The sequence below is a fragment of the Fukomys damarensis genome, unplaced genomic scaffold, assembly GCF_012274545.1.
Source record: "Fukomys damarensis isolate Sample0158 unplaced genomic scaffold, DMR_v1.0_HiC HiC_scaffold_1, whole genome shotgun sequence".
Lineage (NCBI taxonomy): Eukaryota > Metazoa > Chordata > Mammalia > Rodentia > Bathyergidae > Fukomys > Fukomys damarensis.
The window spans coordinates 8,235,228-8,261,253 of NW_022900913.1; the positions used below are offsets into that span (position 1 = coordinate 8,235,228).

At 39.3% G+C, this 26,026-nt stretch overlaps 1 protein-coding gene across 1 annotated transcript in view; it reads right to left on the minus strand.

The window, feature by feature from the left end:
* Positions 1 to 26,026, minus strand: part of LOC104847976 (catenin delta-2) — a 475,688-nt gene that overhangs the window by 146,976 nt on the left and 302,686 nt on the right. Inside the window, exon 3 of the mRNA XM_033760074.1 lies at positions 20,598 to 20,710. Coding sequence (XP_033615965.1) covers positions 20,598 to 20,710 — 113 coding nt within the window. The remainder of the gene's footprint in view (positions 1 to 20,597; positions 20,711 to 26,026) is intronic.

Here is a 26,026-nt window from a genome sequence, read left to right on the forward strand (position 1 = left end):
AGAGGTGAGCTTCACCAACCTTCCAGGCAGAATCTGAAGCAACCACGTTGCCACTGCACCCTAACTGTCCATTGGCCTGACACTGAAAAGAGCCTTTTTTGACCTTTTGTTTTCAAAACAATGCTTCCCCTACTCCCAGGACATTTTATCAGCCCAGTCACACTCTGAAACTGTTTGCAATGTGTGGCCCACGGAGGATCCCAAACCACAATGTTATCTAATGATTCTTGTGTATAGTCACGTGCAAGCCTGCACACACACACACAATATAAAACAATTTTTGTCCCCTTAGAGCCACGATTGCCCATTAAGGATGCACTCTGTAACTTAAAAGCCAGCAGCATGAGCGATAGGAGTTTACTTCACAGGCAACCCTAAGCACATGCCCTTAAACCTCCACTCCATAAATACTCAACAATCGATAATGAGTTGTTTCACATTCTAACTCTTCTCCTGCATCATGCCACAGACTCACCAATAGATTAGACAAAGCCATCTCCATTGAGAGAATCTGAAATGATGGACAGCTATCCATCACTGATTGCAAATGTCCTTCTAACAAATCATGCCAGAGTTTTCTGCTCAGGAGAATTCTGAGTACTAATTTTGGTTAGTATTTAAAAAATGATGTCATGTCTACAGCAAGCAACATCAGCTGGTGCCATGAAGCAGTCAGTAATGCACAATGTTTTGTCACTAAATATAAGAACTTTCATTTCCATAATGCTTTGCCATCCAAATCTACATTCCTATGAAATAACTGGAAGGTGGTAAGATGTATATGTTTACTAATCTCCCTGAGAAGGCATGCAATCCAGTCAAGTTATTACACTTGTGCTACTGAAAGTCATGGATCACACAACTCTTAATCAAGCACTTTCTCAATAAACTTAAGAAAGATGGTGACTTCCAATTTTGTTATCAAATAGTCAACCAAAACACCATGCCATGTCTTGATCACCACAAACGCTTGGTAAATCATCAGCTGAACTGCACTTTAAATACATCCTGCAAAATCAACAGCAATAGGAGAGGGAAGCTAAATATGTCTTGAAAGAGAGGAGTACGACAGGCGTATCCGGGAATTCACTCACTCATTAACACCGCGTTTCATAGCAGGGTCTCGGGATTGTCTAGCACTCAATAAGCCTGCTTATAACTCTTCTACCTGGGCAGCACACAGGTTTTAAGGCAGGTAGAATCAACTCTTGCCCTGATATTCTCAATCAACTGCAATATGTATCACTTCATTCTTGGCCAGGTCTATGTCAGCATTTCCTCCACAGTTGTCTTTACACATTCTAATCTTACCTCCTTTACATTAGATGATGATACAAACTGATCGGAAGTCTTATGGCAGGGTGTGTGCCATTCAAGGTAACTAACTGTTCCTGTACCCTGTACCACCACAGCATTCCATGACATGAGGGAGACTGCAGCCCTCGAGGTGAAAAGAGATGTTTCTCCTAAACGCTTATGAATAAAAAGCAGCCCACTACTGTTTGTATAAATGTGTTTGTAACAAAAAAAAAAAATAGAACTTGGATCCCTTGTTGTCTTATTCTGGTCTGTGGTATTTTGCAGTATCTGGACAATTTACTGGTGAAGTGACAGATAATATCAACTTCTCTTAAAGCCACAAATGTGTACAGTATCCCCCAGCCAAAGCTGTGCTCTCCATGGTGCAGTTACCCAGTGCCATGTAACACCATCATAGCTCAACGGTCCTTCTCCTGGCCAATCATCAGAAGGCCAACAGTAACTTAACATGACATCACAATGCCTCCCAATTCTCCTCACTTCAATCATCACACAGTATTGTATCACTTGGCATTCTCACGAGAAGGATGAAAGATTTGGGGAGAGAAAAAACTATCTCCATATAGCTTTAATTAGAGTATTTTGCTATAATTGCTACAATTCTCCTATTTTTTTTTTTGTTGTTGTTGGTAATCTCTTACAGTGCCTGATGTACAGGTTAAACCTTATCATCAAATATGCAAAGAGGAAAACCAACAATACATAGGATTTGGAACTACCTGAAGTTCCAGGCACTTACTGACTGAGGGTATTAAAATGCATACTCCATGGAAAGGGGCAACTACCATGACGGAGTGGCCAAAGTTAGGATGCCAGGCCTCCACTAACAACTGAATATAAACACGGAGGAGTCAGGTATTTCAAAAGAGGAAGGGCCCTTGTGTGCTTCTGATGCGGTGTTCCCATTACCTGTGTGGCTTCCTCAGTGAAGATCGGCAATTTTGTTCAAAATGGCCCTACATCAGTAGTACTTCCTCATACTTGGCAAAAGAAAAGACCCATCGTCCTTGGAAGAGCATAGCTTGAGGTCAGCCTTTAAACAGTTCCCACAGATCGGTTCTAAGGACTGTGAACCCACAACCAGAAGTCTTACCTACATGAGCAGGCTCTTGTGAAAAAAAATACAAAAATCAAACTGAAGATTGCAGTGGGTTATGGGATTCAAGACAATATGCCAGCAACTATTCAATATGCCTAAAAATATAAGGAGGATTTTTAAATTAGAAAGATCATCTAACATTCCACCGTAGATGTGAATAAGAACAAAGGGAGCTTCCAGAAATGAAAAACTGAATTTATCGATATGTTAGAAACAACTTACTAGAACAGTACCAGGCTGCTGATATAATTAGAAAATGGGCCCCTGACTTTGGGAAATAATCTGTCAGTGTCTCTGAATGTAAGTGTAAGCTGTAATATGACTCATCCATGCCACGTCTAGATATTTACCCAATGAGAAGAAACTCTATTTCATACACAGACTTATATGCAAGATGTATTTATAGCAACTTCATTCTAAAATGTAACCATAAATATTCTGTTCTCTGATGGGTGGAATAAACACAAAAATAAAAATGCATCCATACAGTGGAATATTACTTACCCCAAACAAAACTCTGATATATGAAACAGTTAAAATTTAGTCATTATCTAAGATGAAATATGTAGCAATTAAAACTCAGGAGTACCCTGGACTAAATAAAATGAACCTACAAAAAAGGTACATTAAACATAATGACCTAATAACTACATTTGTAGCTATATTAGGCAAAACACTTGTGAAAATATTTTTAATTAAAATGACTAGCATATTGGGGCTGGGAATTTAGCTCAGTGGTTCTGCCATATGCCTTGAAAGTGTAAGGTTCCAAGTTCAATCCCCAGTACCAAACAAATAAAAACAAAAACACTCCCCCACACACAGAATGATTAACATATTAAAATGTGTGGTATATCCATAAAAGGTAAAATTGGTAGGCAATAAAAAGAAATGAAATACTTATGTTTCACCTAACAGTAATAAAGTTTGAAAACGTTATGCTAAATAAAAGGAAAAAATAATTAAAGGCCATATACTGGATGACTCCATTTATATGAAACACCCAGAATAGGGACACAGAGTTAGAAAGTCTAGGGTTAGAAAGGGAATGGGGCCGGGAATTTAGCTCAGTGGTTTGGGCGCCTGCCTCGCAAGCACAAGGACCCGAGTTCGATCCCTGGTACCCAAAAAAAAAAAGGGAATGGGTATCTTTTGGGGTGATGCAAATGTCTGAAAATTGATTATTGTAATGGTTCCAAAACTGTGAATATACAAAAACTGAATTTTGCATTTTATATGGGTGAGTCATATGACATTCATATTATATATCTTGATATAATGGTTATCAAAGCATACAACAGTTCTTAAAATGATAAAGATGAATGGAATTCTAATTACATCAACAATGTTACATACTCCCCTAGCTGTCCCACCACCATAAAAAGACAAAACAGAATGAGAATGGTAAGATTTTAAAAGAAGATATAACACAGTAAATTTGACAGCTTGGTCACATAAAATCCCTAAAGGAACCTACAAATAAATCACTAGAAGCAGCTGCAGAGATATTAGTATGAGATCAATATGTAAAAGTAATTGCAATATTTTATTAGTAGGAAATGTAAGGCATATCTTATTAAAAATACACCATTTTCGGGCCGGGGATTTAGCTCAATGGTTCAGTGGCCTGCCTTGCAAGCACAAGGACCCGAGTTCAATCCCCAGTACCAATAAAAAAAAAACAACAAAAAACAAACAAACAAAAGAACCAACAAAACACCATTTTCCAGAGCAACAAAAACTCCAAGACTCCCAGGAATGAATGAAACAAAGTGTAGTCCAAAGCCTTGAAAAAGAAATGTCTAAATTTCATTGACTGTTATTCAAAAAGAATAAAACAAATGGACATCAAATTCATGAATTATAAGATGCAAAATCATAAGCCTGAAATTCTTCCCCAAGTTCCTGGGTGTAGATCACACATTCATTACAATTTTCATATTACAGACATGCTATTGTAGTTTATGGAACAAACGATAGTCTACTCGATATCAAGTATTGAAATAGTTATTTACATATACAAAGGAAAGAAAATTGAAAAAAAAAAAAAGACATTAAGTGGAAGTAGATCAGAGATTTCCATGTACAAAGATATAGCTTTACAACTAACAGGAAAACATATAGAATGTTGTTTTGATGCTTAATATTTTTCAAAGATTTCACAATTGTAAAGAAAACAGACTGGATGGCTACAGAGTGTTAAAATAAGTCACTTCTGGAGGGTTGATGTTCAGAGTAGAGCGTTTACCTAGCATGGACAAGGCCCTATGCTCCATCCTAGCACCACAAATAAATAACCAACATCTGTTCCTCCTAAGATGACATGGCCAAGTAAACTAAACAAGCCACAAATTCAGAGAACAGGGCTGTACTATCTACAAGCAACAAAAATTATATCTGATATACAGATAATCAAAATTGCGCAAAATATGCAAAAGACTACAGGAGGTGTTTAAGAGAATGATAAACAAAAATATCTAACAAGTGTTAAAAATGTTCTTTTACTGCAGAAATGGGAGAATTGCAAACATAACACCCACCAGATTTGAACGAATAACCACAAAATAATTTGGGATATTAAAGTTTGCTGAGCACATAGGACAATGGATTACACATTGCTCATAGGAGTGTAAATTCCTCCAAGTACTCCTGAAACTCCTTTGTTAGGAGGGAACCTCTGTTGCCACACAATGTCCCTAACAATGTTTCCAGAAGCAAATTTGCCAGCCTGTGCAAATGCCCTGCAGCACATTCTGATGTCTATGAGGAACAATGCCAGAAGTACCAGCACACAGGCCAACCTGGTGATTGGAGACATGCAGGGTGGAGTGCACAAAGCACCCGGCGAAGGACGTAGACCACATTCATGTGAAACGCAAGCCAGGCAAGCCAAGTAATAGTCCGGTGCACCAACTGTTACTTGGTTTGCCTGTCTTGCTGTATATTCTCAATTCTGTATAATATATTCCTATAGTATAAAACATCATCTTAACATAAAATGTTTAATGTAAGATTTAAGTTCTCTCCACTTTATACAAAGTTTGCTGAGCACATAGGACAATGGATTACACATTGCTCATAGGAGTGTAAATTCCTCCAAGTACTCCTGAAACTCCTTTGTTAGGAGGGAACCTCTGTTGCCACACAATGTCCCTAACAATGTTTCCAGAAGCAAATTTGCCAGCCTGTGCAAATGCCCTGCAGCACATTCTGATGTCTATGAGGAACAATGCCAGAAGTACCAGCACACAGGCCAACCTGGTGATTGGAGACATGCAGGGTGGAGTGCACAAAGCACCCGGCGAAGGACGTAGACCACATTCATGTGAAACGCAAGCCAGGCAAGCCAAGTAATAGTCCGGTGCACCAACTGTTACTTGGTTTGCCTGTCTTGCTGTATATTCTCAATTCTGTATAATATATTCCTATAGTATAAAACATCATCTTAACATAAAATGTTTAATGTAAGATTTGTTTAAGTTCTCTCCACTTTATAAATTAATAAACAGTAGCATTTAAAAAATAGTCTGCCATTGAGTCCACCATAACAGAATATTTTATTAGGAAGTATCACATCATTGGATCCAATTATCAACTCAGAGATTTATTTTCTTTTGCACTTTTCAGATTTGCCATGAAAGAATACTCTCTTGGAATATAAGGCAAGTTAAATCCTTTGTAAAAATGGAAAATCCAATCCTCTGACAGAATTACCACTAGTTTTGTATTTTATCTCACAAAGTTCCCTTATTTTGAAATTTTCATTATTTCTATAGCATCGTTTAAATATTCCATGCAGCTTTTCTTTTTCATCAGGTTAGCACTCCTTTGTTCTGACTCCAAGAGTTGCACACAAAACTAGGTTCTGATTAATTTTCTCCCTCTGGAAGGCTGGTTCATTAGTCATCACAACAACTGTTTGAAGTGGTCAGATGTGAGCCTAAAATACACCTCTTTCCTCACCCTAACGGGTAGTTAGTTTGAAAAGAACTGACCTAATTTAATTCTCTCCCTTGAATTTTGATCTTGTCTTTGCTGTTTTATCTTAGGATAGAGTGGTCCGCCACACACTTGCTAGTTTTTCAGATGTGTCTCATCATAGGTGCTCTGGAGAGTAGTTTTAACCAGGGCAAGATCTTACCATCCCCGCTAAGCACACCCTTAAGGTAGCATTAAGGTTGTAAAAGTTGCCGTAGATATGTACTAATATAAGAACATGAAATCCACTATTCTGTGCAACCATGTGCACTAAAAAAAAAGAAGTATAATGTTGCACTGAGAATACAGTTTTCCAGATTGGCCTTAAACTACTGATCCTCCTATCTCAGCCTCCCGGGATTACAGGTGCGCACCACACCTACTTCTTCTTGCTTCAACAATCCATCGCTGTGTTCTCCATGTCTGCTACACCGCGTCACATAGTTTGTCCGTGATTTATGTGAGCTCAATGCATGAATGGACGATGAAATCTCATACTCTTACTTCTCATAATAGAAGACATCAAAAATCCACGGTCCCACACATTTATCCTTGAAATTGGACCCAGCCCCCATCCACGCGGCCAGCAGCAGGCAGCAGGTTTTAGATACAAACCCTGGAGGATGCCCTGAGCTCCCATTATCCCCTGAAGCACTCTTACGGATTTAAGAGAATGCCAACAAATCCCTAACTCAGACATCGAGTCTTTTCTCCATGTCACAGTAAGTTTTTGATAAAATTCTTCTGTAACACTAGGTGACACAATAATTAAATGAAGCTTGTTCATAAAGGAACACAGACCTCAAAACTGCAGTGGCATTGAGTGACTGTCCACTCGAGGCCAAATGTAACTTTTATGGTGACGAGACAGTGTGGCTGTCCAGTGCACGTGGCCGTGTTATCATACGCATACATCACTCCTACATTTAGAACAAGCCCTTCATCCTGGAAGAATGTGACAATAATTAACATAATGTGTTCAGTTAATCTGGTATCATCATAATCACTCAGTAAATAAAAGAGTAAATAAATCATATTCTTCAGCGAAAATCAAGGTGCTGTTTATCTGCCTGTGGATGTGATATCTGATTCATCATTGAAACATGTAGAGAAATTATGCAATTAATGAAGGACTAGTCCACACGTATTAAACAATTTTTTTTTCAGTGACAAACACTGTACTTTGTCCAAACAGACTTCCGTATTTGTCACTGCAACACACTTCTAAGGTAAGAGTTAGTCTCCCAAATTCAGACAGATGAGTGGCATTTCCAAAGCACTGGTGTATTTTCCTTTTGTCACAGTAATATAAAGAGCTGAGAGACAATCCAGATTTCACCTGTTTGAAACTCCACTGTCTTCACAGCCACCCTATGTTACCTCCTGAGATCCGAGCTCAGAAACTGTTGGAACCTCTCGCAATGTGTGAGTTCCAGAAGACAGAACCCAACACTAAAATGAGCCATGCTAAAACGACAATGAGCTCTCCACAGGTGTGTAACATCCCTTACACCCTCGGGAGAGGAGGTTAATCGCCAAATTTTGAATAAAGTTACCAGTCAATTCCTTGGACACATCTTTTCGATAAAATCTTGCTGAGAATTACATTCTCAAATAAGTGCACAAGACTAAGCAGCGATATGTGGCAATTTTTAAACTTCCTCAGCTCTTGAGGTACTAAACAAACAGATGTTTGGGAAGACTGGGGCTTATGAATACCACTGTACTGTCAACAAATTAGGCAACATCTTTGCTTCCTGCTGCTAACGCAGCAATCTTTTAAATTTAAAATTCTATGATAGTTTCTCCTGGATGAAAGGGAATTAGAATACATTCACCCACCATGAAGTAAAACAAATCAAAGGGTTCTTGATGAAATGGGTAAGGCTGTGGTGAGAGCTAAGCTCCCGGCATTGGCTTAGCCTACCCGACATTTGATATTTTTCTTTACATAATCACAGTTTACTTATAGTTTGCTCTGCATTCCTTATCCCAAGTGGGTTTCCAGAACCCCATGATTTTAACACAACGGCCCTCTGTGAACACCAAGTGTGAAGACTTTAGTCTGCGTGACCTGTCTTCCAGACAAGGGCTGCATCTCTCTGACTCCGTTTGCTTGTCGCAGCTTCTGCAGGCCTCCTGACGCCCATCCCTGTCCTGTCTCGCCTGCTCTGCAATGCGCACAGCCTCCAGCTTGACACGTGGGACTGCTCAGAGAATGGCACGCTTCTGTCTCCGCCCTTCTCCAACACCCAGCTATCCAATCATACTGCCCCCAAACTGATCACTGACTTTTTTTTTTTTCATTTTGTGCTTTCCCCATAGAGTGAATCTCCCTACCCTCAGGGCTTTCCATCTGAGCTACCTCCCTGCCCGCTTTTTATTACTTACTTTGAGAAAGGATCTCTCTAAGTGGTTAAACTGCCCAGGCTGGGACTTTAACTCGTGATGCCCCTGCCTCACCCTTCCACACGGAGTCATTTTTAACACCACTTCCTTTCCATGTGTCACCCCCTTTATCCTTTGGTGCAACCCTTCCCGCCACCTCCTCCAGCAGTCTTGCTAGCACCAACATATCCTGTCACACTCTGCCTCTCTGTACACAGCTCTCTGTTTGATAATAAACCCCTGGAGGGCAGATGCCAGGTCACACTGACATTTGCAGCCCAAGGAGTATTTATTTACGTGTAAGAACGCTTGAAAGCCCTTTGTAGGCATATTCTCTTTTAAAGAACCCAGGTTTATTCTTAAAAGTGCCATCCCAAGTGGCATATCTGCACAAAACTGCTTCAGGACTCTATTTTCATGTAAGACGGGAGCAGACATGAAGAGGCAAACAGAATGGAAAAGGGTACAGCACTGAAGGCACCTTACAGTATACGTGTAAAATTCTCAGTGTTTCCGTTTCCAAAATGCTCAACCTATGCCTTGACTTAATTGAAGTTTCCTGCCATGACGTTCTAACAAATACAGTGACACTCAGTTCTCATGTTAACATATTCAGATGTGACTCATTTTCTGAATAGCAAATCTGAATGAAATGGAGACTGTCGCAGTACAGAACTGGAGAAGCCTAATCCTTCACTGTTGGCTGTTTTACAGGAGAGGAAAACTGAGGCCGAAATCAAAGCGATTCACCCTCACGTCACACCTCACATGGCTGCTCCCCAGACCCAAACCTCCTCAACCTGCAACATGCTGATACACTCACTCCCTTCTCTGTCGCATAAGTGAACACGTGGAAACACGTGTTCTGTTCAGCGAGCCGTCGTCAACCCAGTGTTGACTGACGAAGCAGTTTCCTCCCGACTAGTGGAACGCTCATTGCCATTTTGTCGGACGCAGTATCACTGGTCTCCAATCGTTTCTAATTTTCAGGAATATGCAAACAAATATAAACACATACGTTGATGAAATATTTCGGACGCACAGCATCTAAAGGAAGGCAGAGCGGACGTGAGGGACACACAAATGCTTTCATCCACGGACACTTCTCGCTGTCATGGTTTTGCCCATTTGCATCTACCGGGGAGCAGAACAGCCTGCACCCTCTTGGTCAGTGACCTCGTGCTGTTCTCTGACTGAAGAAGATCGACTCAAAGCATTCTGTGTCTCGATGTACCGTCTACCGTGTGATCCCTGGACAGTGCTCCTCTTCCCAATCACAAAGGAGCAGAGAGCCAGTAGTCACGGCAGCAGTGCTCCAGAGACCTACTGAGTTGCTTCCTGTGGAAGGGAAATCGATTTGAGCTTTCTCCCATTTCCTTGTCGATTTCCTGGTGGTCGTCTGTTCTGTGTTGTGAAGGAGGCAAGCACAGTGCTGTCCTGATACATTTCGTAGCCCATTTTACAGCGAGAGGATCCATTCTACAATCTGTTGTAGAAAAACTCAGGAGTCCAACTGCAGCAGAAAGACTTTCTGCATGTTTGCCAAGAAAGAAAAGACACCTGATTTTCTAGTAATAGTCTCTGTGTGTGAGATGCTTCACTTATTTTTCTCATTTTAATCTTTGTGGAGTGATAGGACAGCATGACTTGGAGATAAAAAGTGAAATTCAGAGAAAATAAAAACATTTTCCCAGCCAAAGCTAGCAATACCATAGAAAAACAATGGCGAAATTTAATTATAATTTATGGAACTACAAAATCTCTCCCACATTGTTGAGAAGAAAAAAAATGCTATAAAGATAGGAGAAACAAAGAATCTTCTAGAATAATTAAATTTTTGGTTCTCTACTGATCAGGATTAAAATTTCAAAATTCATTAGTTTGTTTTTCTAAAATGGCTATTTTACCATGTAATATCTCTAAACAAAATTCCTTCTATTGGATACTTTTAGATGTAAAATGTATATCAGTCTTTTGAAGTGATATTTTGAAAAGAAGCTAAATTTCAGAAGTGATAGAAAGATGTTAACACATACTTGTTCCTACAAGAAGTATGCTAAATAATTATAAGCTCCAAATTTTCAAACTTCTTAAGAACCCATATAAAATTCTTAGAACAGGTAATTACTCTTTATTTGTAGGCGTTTAGAACAATGTGCTTATTATAGCAACTTGCATTTTATAGACATATATACTAGTAGAATTATTAATCAGCAATGGATAATTTGAAAGAGAATTGGAAATTTGCCAACGAATACTGAACAATTACTATGGATGCATTTAATCATAATGATAACCTACTAACTACTTTATTTGTATAATGCGAATATCAGAAACATTTTAAGATCGAGAATCTCAAAATAGCTACACACACTGCAGTAAACGGAGAAGGGCAAGAACAGAATGTCTGCCCAAAGATGTCTGTGACTCTACGATGGAAATGGAGTGGAGACAAGTGGCTGTTTACAGCACAACTCAAGAAAGCAGGCGAGGACCGAAGGGCACAGTCACGTCTTAGACTTGTGCTGGGACAGTGATGTCTGGGTTCAGTCATCAATGTCTAGACCGTGCTAGACTTTTGGAAAATGCATTTCTTCTCTGTATCACAATGCTCACACCTATAAATTAAAAATTAAGACCTAACTCATAGGGCTAAATTTAGCCGTACTTATGTAAACTATTTTTTCAGTGCTGTTCTTACCCTATGGAAATTATTCAGTAAATTCTGTCACTGATTATTATTAAAAGCCTTACTACTACTATAATGTTAATACACTTATCATTCGTAAGATCAAAGTGAAAGAATGAGACTAGATTAGAATAGTTTCATACACAGAGTACATCGAATCAACTGGCCCTAAAACTCAGGCTTATCATTTTTAACAAACAGATATTTTCATAAAAATGAAATGGAATTCATATTGAAATGTAGTATCATGCGATATTATTATCTTGCTGAGTCAGTCAGGTAATATATTTTATGTACTACATATAATAAGAAATATATATGATATCAATTTATTTTATGAAGTTAAATATATAAAGTCATCCATTACTTGGTAATGGGGATAAATTGAGAGAAACGTGTTAACGGGTAATTCTGTCATTGTGCAAACATCATAGTGTGTCCTTACACAACTAAGGTGCCGCTAGCATCTCCAGGTGCTTCCCACGCCTACCGAGCACACACATACACATCACTACTGCCTAGGCAGCGTGTTACTCACTCAACTGTCACAGCTCGGCGATGGACCGTATGAGAAGTATGTCATGAAAGAGAACAATAGGGATATTCTGTACATTTGGTGTTCTGAAAGACGGAAATACTGACAGATTAATAAGAGCAGTGATTTTGCCAAAGTAAGAGCCCTGTGACAGCATGGTCATGAAAGCAGCACACGTTCATCCCTCCCCTCGCTCGTTCGGTAGTCACTGCACAGCTCACGTGTGCTGCTCTGCTGCTCTCAGCACACACTCCAGTGCCTGCCTTGGAGGATTCCTCACAGACCAGTGGGGGGACCCCAGGAAGTCCCGGCACCTACCACTGGGTCCTAACCTAGGTGAGGCAGAGGCAGCGGCAGCAGTTTCAATCCAGGCTGTAAGTTTGTTTTGGGATTAAGAGTTCAAAGAACTTGGGTTCTGTGGTGTGAGAGTTGGATGACAGACTACAGGAGAGAAGCTCAGGGGGTGAGGGCTGGGGAACAGAGATTTGATGAGGAAGCGCCACCCTCTTAACCGGCAACAGCTGCAAAGGCTCCTGTTATTTCAGGATGAGGAAGATCCCAGAACAGAAAGTTGATGCGCTGGGAAAGCACGGGGATGAATCCTGAGGGCCCAGAAAGTATGCGAGACTATTTCTCCTGATTTATGTAGAAAACAGGAAAAACTGTAGTAGAAAATTCTGAAAAACAATCTAGCCTGGAAAGGCAAGCTATAAGAAGGCAGGGGATCGGGGGGAGGAGAAGCAGCACAAACGAAAGATGGTAGTAGAAGCGTCAAGAGAAGAACAATTAGTTCATAAAGGAACACGGGGAAATTAGTGAAGTTGTGAACAGATTTCTGTTCCAGCATTTACAATGGAGAGAGGGAGACAGAGAGAGAGAGAGAGAGAGAGAGAGAGAGAGAGGGGGGAAGTGTTTTCTCGTCAAGAGAAGAACAATTAGTTCATAAAGGAACACGGGGAAATTAGTGAAGTTGTGAACAGATTTCTGTTCCAGCATTTACAATGGAGAGAGGGAGACAGAGAGAGAGAGAGAGAGAGAGAGAGAGAGAGAGATGGGGGAGAACTGTTTTCTTTTTACACATAATTAACAGTGGAGAAAAACACCTCCAAACCATGTCTGCAATTTTTCCATTTTCTCTTTGTAGAATGGAGCAGGCATTCTAGAAGGTTTTGGAATATCAATTTGTATTGGCATTCCAGTAACTAATGGCTGTGTTCAAATAAATGAGCCTAACTGTTCCCTGCTTCTAGTTAATGTTTTGGACTTGCATTAGCCCATGTTTGCTGTACAGAATGATTACAGTCACGACAGGGGATCGGTACACGCACGTAACATGCTTCAATTCCCCTTTCTCCCTCCATCCCCCTTTTATTTTTCTAGCATCAGATTCATTTATTTATCTTGTAAGACTTAATGGGGGGTTAATGATCCTATATTCAGCTAACTTTGTTGGAAGAGTGACACTTTATCTCTTTGAGATGTGACTGTTTCCCAGCATGGTAACTGTGATGATTTGAATGTTTTTGTCCCCACCAGACTTCACAAGCTGGAACTTAATCCCTTAAACCCTATTGGGAAGTGGAGCCCACGGGGAGGTGTTTTAGTCAGGAGAATTCTTCCCTCCTAAATGACCAACAGCACTGTGAACACGGCTTTCAACCTCTTTTCACCTTATGCTTTGTGACACCCCTCCCCTCGTACCAGCACCTCTATCTCAGACTCCCCAGCCTCCAGAATTGTGAGAGACACATTTCTGTCCTCACAAGTTATCAGATCTTGGTATTCTGTTACAGCAGCACAGAGCAGACCAAGACGGGAGCAGCCTGGAGAAGGCCCCTGCCTGCAGTCCCCCTATACCGACACTTCTCAGGTCGAAGCAGCTAGGTAGAACCTACGCCCCCATTCTCCCCCAACCACAGTTAGGGGTACTGCTTCAAGAGGGGCTAATATTACAGACATCCAAGTCAGGAAGAGATACAGGGAGTCGGGAATTGGAATCAGTGTGGAGGATGAACATACCAGAACTGTGCTGGAAACATATCTGAACAAGATTAAACTCACAACGGCCAGATTACTTCCCTAAAGGATAAACCCAAATTTAAGATTATTGGTAGCCACCCTTTTGAGATTTCACGTATAAATAGACCATTATCTCCTTAGGGGTAGGCCATCCTCTTGCACCCACTAAGACTAAGACTACAAATTATGGACCAAGGTTAATGAAGCCATTCTCATGCCCTTGCTGCTATTTATTAGCCAGGCAGCTACACATGTAATCTTATTGGATGACTACCATTTTGATTCTGTTCTATAAAACTTTCAAAGAAGTGGGCTCATTGGCAACCCATTTGGGACCTCTCCTGTTCCTGTTCCCCAGTAAATTTTCCTACTCTTAAAACAGTAAAATAAAACTGAAAACTAAAAATAAAATATAAAAATAAAAAATAAAATTCTAAAAATTGGTCAAAAGCTTGGTAATTGTGTTCTTCTCTAGCTGGAAAGTAGTATTTAAATCCTATGGATATGAGTGATATTTTTTTCTTTTTACATTTGGCTAAATGTCTATGATTGGTAATATGTGTATTTGTAGAAATATTTACATTATAAGAAAAAAATAATTTGACAGAAGTTAAAAAGCAAGTATTTTAACATGTAAAATACCTAGTTTCCAAAATGAAACATTGTCGCAAATATATTGTCTTTATTTTTAAAAATAAATTAACTATGTGTTTAAATATCACAGTTTTGTAGGATTATAAAATACACAAGATTCTCTACATTGAAAACAATTATATTTATATTTAGTTTATTTCCTTAATATAATTCATTAATCATATTTTATTAAAATTTGATCCTGGCATAAAGCATGGGACGACCTGACTTATGTGCCTTCACTGAACACTGTATATTATTCAGCTTGCCTCTGGCTACAGGACAAAATATCAGACATCTACAACTTCCAAGAGAAGTTTATTTTGACGCCTGGTTTCAGCAGGTTCAATCCATGGTCAGCTGGCTCAAAGGCAGAAACACACAATGGAAGGGAGCAGTGGAGGAAAGTTCGTCACCCCTGGGAACCAGGAAGCAGAGAGGGAGGGGAGGAGCTAGGAACAAGAACAGACCCTCCTAAATTATGCCCCAGTAAACTGTTCACTATGCCCCACCTCTGAACACATGAGACTTTGGGGGCACATTTTAGATGTAAATAACAGCATACTAATGATTAAATTATATACATTTTCCATCCAGAGTCTTGGGTATTTGTATTGTAAAATTGAGAATAAGGGTGATTACTTTATTTATTTGTCCTGACTGTACATTAAACCTTTAGTCCATTCAACACTGAAATACATCCACTTCTATGAATCAAAGCTACAGATTAATTTCTGAGTCTTAAGGCATACATATACACGAAAATAAAATTATACAGAAAAGAAAAATAGGCTTATATGTACTATCTTTTGAATGGAATACTATCATCAAACAATAAAATTTGTTTTTCTCAAAAACTTTAAAAATCCTTTCAAATTGCTGTGAGGTCTTAAAGAAACTTAGGAGCTTTCAGGTGTACTCCAACTCTGTCTCCTCCTTTCTATCAAATGCATAGCTGGATTTGGGCACCAGGGTGTGTCATCATTATGGAGGATTCTGGAATTTTCTTTTTTTTTTTCCTTTCTGTGTAACAGGGATCGAACTTGGGCTTGAGAGGCAGAAGGTGGAACCGCTGAGCTAAATCCTCAGCCAGAATCTGGAATTTTTTAACTCTCCTAGGGCTGCAGTCAGTTGACTATGAGAAGACCTCTGGGAAACAGTTTTCATGTATATTTATATCATTAACAATTCATTTCTTTAATATTTGTGTTAATAATAACAAATGTAATTAATAAGTTGTATAAGGGTTACATATATATTAATGTCTTTGGCAACATATATGTTTGTATCTCTGTGTGCGCGCGCACGCGCGTGTGTGTGTGTGTGTACAGAGAGTGAGAGAAGTAAGATCGTTTCCTCCTTTCCCTCTCTGTGTACTCATGGATTAGATGCAGTGCTAAGAGATGAGGCTATTTGCTTACAGCCAGCAATGAAATGCCATGGGACTCTCAGAAGGTTAACTAGGGTCACGGTGTCTTTAAGACATGGGAAAAATCCTGTTCAACCTCAGACTTCATATCAACTGAAAAAAATAAATGCCTCCATTACTCAAATTCATTTCATTCTGATATCTTTTCACTGCTTTTCCCTTCATACAAAATACAATGCATCTAGCACAGGGACTTAAGCAGCTGCCCCTCCAACAGTAAAGCTGCTGCTGCTATATCTTCTGTACCTGAGTGCAGGTACGAGGAGTCACCCATGTCAGAGCACTGCAAATTTGGACTCTGATGCTGGTCTCCTATCCTTCCTCCTCCTATGACCTCCACACAGGCTTTCCAGGAGTGGCAGGAGGGTGTACAGCGGTGGGTAGCACTTAATCAGTGTGGCCAACTGCTCCCCTGCAGCCTGCTGTGATATTTTTTCTTCAGCACAGGCTCTGTGGTTCTTGGGTAATGACTCCTGTCCTCACTGCTGGACCACTTATGGTCAAGCTCCCTACTGATGTCCTGAGTTGACTCTGTTAGATGAGTTTCCTCAGCAAAGCCCTGAGGCCCCTAGTGTCCCAGCAGCAGAGGAAGTCACAGCTCACACTGGGTCTGAGTTCACAGTCCCCCCAAGCTGCCGCCTACTTTGTTCTACTTGGTAAGGGCAGCCAGACCCCTCCTGTGGTAAGGCACAAAACTGGAACTCATTCTTCCTGTCTGGCTGTGCCTTGGTTTCCTCACTGAAAAAATGGAAAAGGTGATGATACTTATTTGAAAGGCTTATGATAAGTATGAAATGAGGTGACATGTAAACTTCTCAGAAGAATAGCAGCTCCAGGAAAGAACACAACATATGGTGGTTGTACTTCTCATATTGTCACTCTTGTCATAAATCTCATTACATCATCACTGTCATTACCATCATCATCAACATCAATCTTCCAAGAGTTAGTTCTCCCTCAGGAGCAGCCCAAAGATTCCAACTGTGATTTGCATTTTTTGTCTCTCTAGTATGTCCCTGCTGCCACACAGATCAAGTAATTGCAGTAGCCATGCATTTGGACCCCATAAAACTTTCAGTAGCACTACAGAAAAATCCCCATATTTTTTGATGAAAGGTTAAAACATTCTGAAACAGGGAATTTGTAGATGGAATATGTTCGATTAAGAAGAAGAAATATGTGCAATATGTAGTCGGGATATGTAGAAGGAATGTGTTGGTCCAAACTTATCTCCGGAACTTTAAAGTTCTGATGACTCCTAAAGGAGGGACATCTGACCCAGGTTGGACTAACCAAGAAGATATTCAGATGTATAAATGAGGCTCAGTGTCTGGAGCCAGAGGAGGAGCCAGAACAAAAACAGAGATAGCAAATAGTCATAGGCACATTTGTGAAAGTGCAGAAGTTGGGAAATGGCCTTCACAGAGCTGTATACCATGCAGGTCAAACTCAGGCCATGTAAAGCATATATGTGGGATGACTGCATGCAGAAGGATGTTAGGATGCTGGTACGGGGTCTTAAAGGGTAACACAAGGGTGGAGTCTCCACAAGAACAATGCAGATCCTTGACCTGGGAAAGGACTGGATGGGTCAGCAGCTGCAACCCCAGCCCTGGGGCCTGACAGATGGGCTTTTGGGTAACAAAAGCCAGGTCAGCACAACTGCCTTAGGTTATGGGTAGATACTTACAAAGAGGGGTTCTGCCAGGCTCCTAAATAAAGAGGGACTTAATCATGACCTCAACTAAAGACCATCATCCATCTAATATTCCTGCCTCTGGTCAGGATGATTCCTGAGAACCAGGGGAAGATATGGGACAAACTTTGGAGTTATAGGAAGGTAGAAGAACCCAGGAGCTTGGAAAGATTTTGTTTGCCAACAGGTTCCAGGTGAGAAAAGCTAACATAAGAAAGAAATAAGGTTCAAGGTGGGACTTGCCAGCACTAGTAAAAAGCCCCCAGAACTCCTTTCCAGAGAAGACTTAGACAACCACTCATCAGTCTGAATTCTAGAACCTACCATATGCATTTGTATATTTAAAAAGTCTTTAAAGAGTTTAAGAGATCTCAATGCTCCTATTTGCAGTTACTTATCATCTAGATAGGTGGATGTAGAATCAAATCTGCTGCAACAATAAATAGCTCTAGAACCCGCTGCCTCCAATTTGCAACGTTCTCACTGTTCTAAGAAATTTTACTGTTGGATAGGAGACTAGCAAGGTGGTTGCAAGAGTGAAAAGTAATAAATAACATGTTTTTTCAGAAAGTCTGCATGTTCATATGAGTATCAGAAAAACAGCAAAGCAATCAGATGAAATAGTCTCTTATCACCAAGCAAGGCAGAAGGACCTCCGATAGAATTAGAAGTTATTCATACCTATTATACAATATATGTCTGAAAATATCACTTGATTGCAATTATTCTAAGAAACTCTCCCTCCTACTCTGGTATCACAAAGAAATATGAATCAATATCTAAATCAGCACATGCCTCTTTAACCACCCTCCTTCTGAAATTATTTACATTCTATTTTTGCTTTTGTTGTTCTAAATAGGTTAGTCTCTTACCTTTAATGAAGATTTGAATTTCCAAAGGAGCACTTTGGAAGCTGAGTGGACAAGTAGGATATGACAAAAAAAGAAGAGTGGGGGCTGTGTATGTGTTTTTTTCCTAAATGAAATATCAATTTCTGTAGTGAAAATCATAATGCCAATGACATGATTCTATGTTGTATGATAAAAATAGTGATTATTTAAAAAAATAAAGAAATTTATTAAAGCAGAAGACACATTGTCATTACTCATACTCCAAATACTCTGCCTTGCTTACAGACATGTATCCCTTAGTCCTTGCCCACTTTCTGTAGCATTTCTGGCAGTCTTCTTTCATTAGTGTCTTAGTCATGCTGTCCTGGCTGCCTGGATATCCTGAATCAATTTTAAAAGTTTACCTTTCATGGCTCTTTTGATTTTGGAGGCTTCTCCAAAAGTGACTTCTCCAGAAGTCACAAAAGTGCCTGTTGAATAAGGTGCCATGGGATCATTTTTTCATCTAAATTGGTGTTTTGTTGAAGACAAAATATGTCGTAAGGGTCTCTCTACTTTCGGCTCACCTTCAACCACTCAACTTCTGAATCTAATTTAAAGTAAAAACAATTCAATTCCCTTCTTCTTATCCACCTTGTTTTGGCTAATCTGGATGTTTAGATAATTTTGTGATGAGTTTAAGAGAGGGCAGTGCACCTATCTCAGCTTCAGGTACATGAGATATGTGGTTGTAGAAGCTTGCACAAGCTTGCACATGCTTACTCCTAGGTGCACCTGGTCCGTGCTGTACCATCCATGCGGGTGATCTGGTCTAACAACAGTGGCAGCAAAGAGTTTCACTTAAAGGTTTCTCACATTCAGTCAAGAAGAGAACAGTATCAAAAGACTCACATCACTCTACATTGCAATTCTTTTGTGGCAGCAAGTGCTGGAGTCCACCAAACTCATCTTTCAACTTCCAGAGTAAAGTGGCTGCAGAACCCAGGAGCAAGATGCCTGCCACATCTCACTCCACCTCTGACAGGCCAAGGGATGGGCTGTCACCAGTGGACGGTGACCGCAGTGACACAACTGACCATGAGGATGAGGCCTCAAAGGATGGAAGTCCCTTACCACAGACTGAGCCTTCCCACCCCAGCCTCTTTCATGAGTGAGAAACAAACTGCTGTTGGGTTCTGTCACAGAAACAGCACAGTACATTTCTACCCCGGATATGGTTTCCTTACCTAAGACACCACCTGCAAAATGTGGCGTGTCAAAAAACAGCATCCAGGGAGATGACTGCAAATTACGCTTGAGAGCAGTGGAAGTTTTCAACTTTATAGATCTTCAATCCTGTTACATTCGCACAAATATCCACACACTCTTACATTCTTATATGTGAAAACATGGTCTTTAGCAGGATGACTGCTTTTGTGGCCAAGTGACCAAAGAGTTGTTTTTCTCTTTAATACTTCACAGTCTCAACAATCACTTTCATCTGGATGACAGAGTATTCTCACATATGGAGAACTGCTCATGTGGTTGATATTTGAGAGGCAATTTATAGCTTATCATTAGACATTACAAGCAATGTATTTTGTCTTTCTCACTTTTTTTATTCAGAAACCTGTAACTGTGGATTATTTAGGAATTAAAAAAAACAAAAATAACCAAGCTGGGAGCATGTGATTTGGCATCTCCTAACTTCCAGAAAATTGACTAAAAGCAAAGTTTCCCTTTGTGTGAGATTATGCATAATCTGCATCCAGGGCAGGCATTAATTTTGTTAAAAGAGCTTCAAGTACAAATCAGGCTATTGTGGACCTTTTGAACATCTTAAATTGGGCCAGTTATGACTTCTTTCCAACATCTGGCTGAACATTCCATTTCCCCAGCTGGGTTTGGAAGGAGGAGACAAATTCCACAATTCACTGTTTGGGCGACTGAAGTCCAGAGAATGGAGAGTGCAGCACTGTACCTGATGCTGTTCATGCTGCCTGCCTCCGATCCAAGCTTGCATCGCTCCAGCTGGCTGGCTACGATCTGGCGTTCGGCCTCCAGCTCTCGGGTCAGCCTTTCAAACTGTAATTCCTGAAAGAAACCCACCAAAGAGATAAATACTATCAGCCGCAGGAAAGACGGGATCCAGAACAAAATGACAGGACAGGGGGACAGACACACATCACTTGACAAAGTGACAAAATGTGAGCCACAAAGGGCGCTGTTATGGAATAAAAACAATTTGGAGCTTGGACTTGGGACCCCACCAGCTGTGAGAAAACCCAATGATTTGTTGAAGATTGTTTCATTATCTGCAAAATTAGTTTAAAATACTTATTTCATAAGCTGAAGCAGAAGAGTCAGTGAGACACACTGAGAAAAAATTATCCTTGTCACTTGTGGCAACTGATCAGTATTCAACAGATATTAATAATCTTTACACCCAAAATGTAGTATTTAATAAAGAAACAATTCACGCTTTCTCATCACTTGCATATGGTCTTCATTCCCTACTGGACTTCTAGCTGCTTCTGTATATTAATTTGGTCTTTAAATTACCTCCACCTTATAGACTGAAGCAAATGATGCCTTAAATTCCAGCACAACGACAACAATACTGATTCTGTGCAGTTTAAGTGCTACCCACAAAATCTTTGAGATAGCTGACATATCACCTTTAAAAAATAGTCAATTAAATACAAATGCTTCTACAATGCTGACTAAAGTTTTGTGTTAATTTTAATGAAAAATGATTTAAATAGAACTACAAAGATGTTAGCTGCCTCAACTACAGCAATTTTATACCAGGTTTTATTTTTTTAATATACCATATTTTAGTCTTTATATTTTATTTTTCACTATGCTATTGTTTTAACAAACAATTATAGCAAGTCACATTTGAATTAAAAGTGTCAGAAAACATTTTTACAATTGTACATTTAACTTCTTATAAAAATACATTATCAGTACGGTTATATTTTAGGGATTAAAAAATAAGAATGCTACCTTATACTAAAAAGTAGGGTGTGGGTATATTTTGGAGAAGTACAACTACCCAAATTTTATAGATTTGTCTTCCAAAAGATAACACTTTATTAGCTGTCCTCGAGATTCTTTAAAATGTAAGATATGATGCCCCTCTCTATATATATAACAAATACTCTAGATGTCTTATAGATGTTTTCTTTATGTTGACATAATTTCAGAGAATGAAGTTAAAAGACACTGCAGATGAGGGCATGACGTTGCCTTTTGGGGTTAAGCTGAGAAGGCATGTTGTTGTTTAAGTACAGACTTTCACTAGTGCATATTCAGAAGGCACCAGGACTCTCAGTAAGAAGATCTCTGCCAACCTTGCCATTTAACCTCCCCTTCTTCTGTCTCGAAGTCTATTACTCTAGCTGTTCTCTCTCACAAAAATACCCAAGTTCTAGAAGACTTTTCATTTCCAAGTTTAAAATATACTATGCTTTGAACATATCTGGGAACAGTAAACTAACTCATTCTTTGCCTCAGTAATACCTTAAAAACCTCATGTTCTTTGTGTGTAGTTGCAATATGGAAATAACATCATTCCTTTCTTCCCCACCCCTTTCCCTTCCCTCCTTCCCACATCCCTTCAACTCTTGATCCTTTTCCTCTTTCAGAAAGATCTATCTCCCTATGTCCTATTGTCCTTTATTGTGTTTTTAATTTATAACTTGGGTTTCTGACACTAGAGAAATGATGTAATATTTAAATTTGTATGGCTGATTAATTTCACTTAGCATTTTGGCTTCAAGGTGCATCCATTTTTATACAAACCACTCAATCATCTTTATAACAGAGTAGGAAGTACACCACTGTGTGCAAATCCCATGTTTTCTTTATCCATTTGTCTGTTGATGGGTATATAGGCTGCTTCCAACATGTCACTATTATGAACTGTCCTGCTATAAAACTGGCTATGCATGTAAAAGGAGGGGATCAGGAAATGGATAGGAAGGAGGCAGAGAAGGGAATGGGGGATTGGAGAGAAGAATTAAAATATATTACGTGCATGTCATAATTCCCCACAAGGAACGTAAGCACTCTGCTTTATAAACATGTACTAATGAAGAAAGTGACCTGAAGAAATATTCTAATGTTTAAAAACCATAACCAAAGCATCCGCAGCTAGATAGAAATTCATGATGTGTGTTGTCTAAACAGAAATCTTCCCTCCACTGTTAAAAGACCACCATGGTGACACAGTGTGACAATCTGATACTGAGATTGGAAGCCCTGGGCCTCTGGTAGGACAGAGGGCACCCTGAGGTACACGTGTGAAAAACTGTGGCCATAGCATGCTTCTCTGCCCTAGATGTAAGGTTGGGCATGATGGGAGATGGCTTTCTCATTTGCAAACTGCCTTCTCAACAGACAGGCAAAATTTGCAGTCTTCTGCAAGCCTTTGTATGGAACTTATTTCCATTTGATTTGATCTTCCTTCCATTTAAAGGACTTACTGGAATATTTCTTGTCCTGTGGGTCGCCAGGCCATGAATACTTTCAGCCTGACATGACCCACACACACATCTCTTTGAAGTATTGAGTACTGAAGCCATGGAGTGACATCCCCATCCCTTTTTGTTTTTATTTTTTGTTTTGAAACAGGGTCTCAGTAAATTACCCAGCTGGCATTGAACTGGTGATCCTCCTGGCTCTCTCTCTCAAGTAGAAAGGACTGCAGGCTGGCAGAATACCTAGCTTGATGTTCCTTTTAAAAGTCTTTGTTTAGCCCTCATTTTTTTGAAATATATTTTTTTTCAGTGTCCTCTCCCTTGTACTATTGCTAAAAATAAAAACAGAGAAAGAAAGAGAGAAAGAAAAGACTGTACAGCACTTTTTACAGTACTGCAGTTAGAGTCCAGGATTTTCACACTGAGCTACATATCAGCCTTGATTAATTAAATAATTTCCTTCCTTCACTTCTTTACTCCTCTCTCTTTTCCTTTCCCCTTTCTTCCTCTCCTCCCCTCCTCTTTTCTCTTCTTCTTTTCCATCACACCAAATTGCTAAACTGCTTGGCATGGACTCAAACTTGCAATCCCTCTGCCTCTGCCTCCCACAGTGCTAGGATTACAGACATCCACAACCATGTGTACTTTACAGTAAACTATAACTTTAGATGCATATGGTGTCTTTTTCCCTCTGCTTTTCACTGTTTTGTCCATTACTGAAAACTTTCACTCAATTCTGCACAATTGTTGGTGACGTTCCTTGGTGAGATTTTCTTCCTATTTTTTATGATTGGAGTTTGTTGAACTTCATCAGATATGAAAAAAAGTTCAGCTATTAGTTCTTTTAAAAACAATTTTCTCTTCTTCACTATCAACTCTCCTTTAGTGAGTCAAATTAAGTGTTTGAGATGCCACTTGGAACTCACACACTGCTTTTCTATTTAAAAGTATGTGTGTGTGTGTGTGTGTGTGTGTGTGTGTGTGTGTGTGTGTGATTTGGATTTTGGGTTAAATAATCTTTTCATTTTATCATTAATCCTATCCAGCGTGGTTTTATGTCAACACCAATGATTTAAACATTTGTAGAAGTTTCACTGGATTTTTTTTCCTTTGTACATCTTTCATGGCTATATTCAACTCTTTAAAAATATGGAATCCCTTACAAGATAACCATAGAGATGGTGAGCAAAATGGAAATCATGATTCTAGACTCTAGAACAGAAACTGACAAAAAAATAGATGAGCTCAAGACCATGATAGAAGCCATGAAGGCCCAGCATAAGAAAGAAATGGAAACCATGAATGCCCAACAGAGGAAAGAAATGGAATCCATAAAAAAGATTCAAACAGATATCAAGGAGATTAAAAACTCTATTGAAAGTGTACATAACAGAATAAAAAATTGCAAAGATACAATTTCAGATATAGAAGATAGGATTGCAGTCAGTGACCATGAAAAGAGAGGTCTCTTAAAAATATAAGGGATTATGAGAAATCGATCCAACAAGTTCTAGATGATGCAAAGAAAAATAATATAAGATTGATAGGAATCCATGAAATAGCAGGAGAAAATACAAAGACTTAAAAAAGCTCTTCACAGAATTAATGACAGAAAACTTCCCAAACAGAAGGGAAGAATTAGACATACAGATAAGTGAGGCATATAGAACTCCAACGAGACACGATCAAAAAAATCTACACCTAGACATATAATAATCAAGATCCCAGAAATCCAACAGAAGAACAAAATACTACAAGCAGTAAGAGAAAAGAAACAAATCACATGCAAAGGAAAGCCCATCAGAATCACAGCAGACTTTTCAACACAAATCCTTAGGTCAAGGAGAGTCTGGAGTGAAGTATTTCAAGTCCTAAAAGAAAACAACCTCCAACCTAGATGTATCCTGCGAAACTCTCCTTCAAAATGAATGGGGAAATAAGATACTTCCATGACAAAGAACACCTGAGAAACTTCATGAACACCAAACCAGCACTATAAGGAATTCTAAACAATATCCTAGAAAAGGACAATGAAGGTCACAACACCATGAGGCCCAACAGACCAAATCAAATAGGCAAGGCAAGAAACTAAAAGAAGAGGGGAGAAAAAGTAAAGAGTCAACAAAAGGACAATAGCATGATAATAATAAGTCAGAAAATGTCAGTAATAAATATCAGTGTCAATGGCCTCAATTCACCAATGTAGAGAAATAGACTGGCAGAATGGATTAAGAAGCAAAATCCAACAATATTTTGTATACAAGAAACACACCTAGTGCAAAAAGAAGCTCATAGACTGAAAGTGAAAGCATGGAAAACAATTCTCCATGCATAAGGAGCCCAGAAAAAAGCAGGGGTAGGAATATTATTCGCAGACAAAGGAAATTTCAAAACAAAACTCATTAAGAGAGACAAAGAAGGTCACTACATCCTTGTAAAGGGAACAATTCAAGAGGAAGAGATGACAATCATAAACATATATGCACCAAATATGAAGGCCCCAAATATATAAACCAAATATTAAGTAACATGAAAAACCAAATAAGCACTAATACAATTGTAGTGGGGGATTTAAATACCCCACTACCACAAATTGACAGATCATCTACGCAGAAAATCAACAATGAAATACTAGAACTGAACCAACCTTTGGAACACATGGACTTAATAGATGTCTATAGAGTATTCTACCCCACAAAATCAGAATAAACATTCTTTTCGGCTGCACATGGATCATTCTCCAAGATAGACCACATATTGCCTCACAGAACAGGTCTGAATAAATGCAAAAGAATTGAAGTTGTCCCCTGTATATTATCAGATCATAGTGCAATCAAGCTGGAGATCAATAGCACAAGAAGCTGTAGGAACTTCACAAGCACATGGAAACTTAACAACACCCTCCTGAAAAATCAATGGATTACAG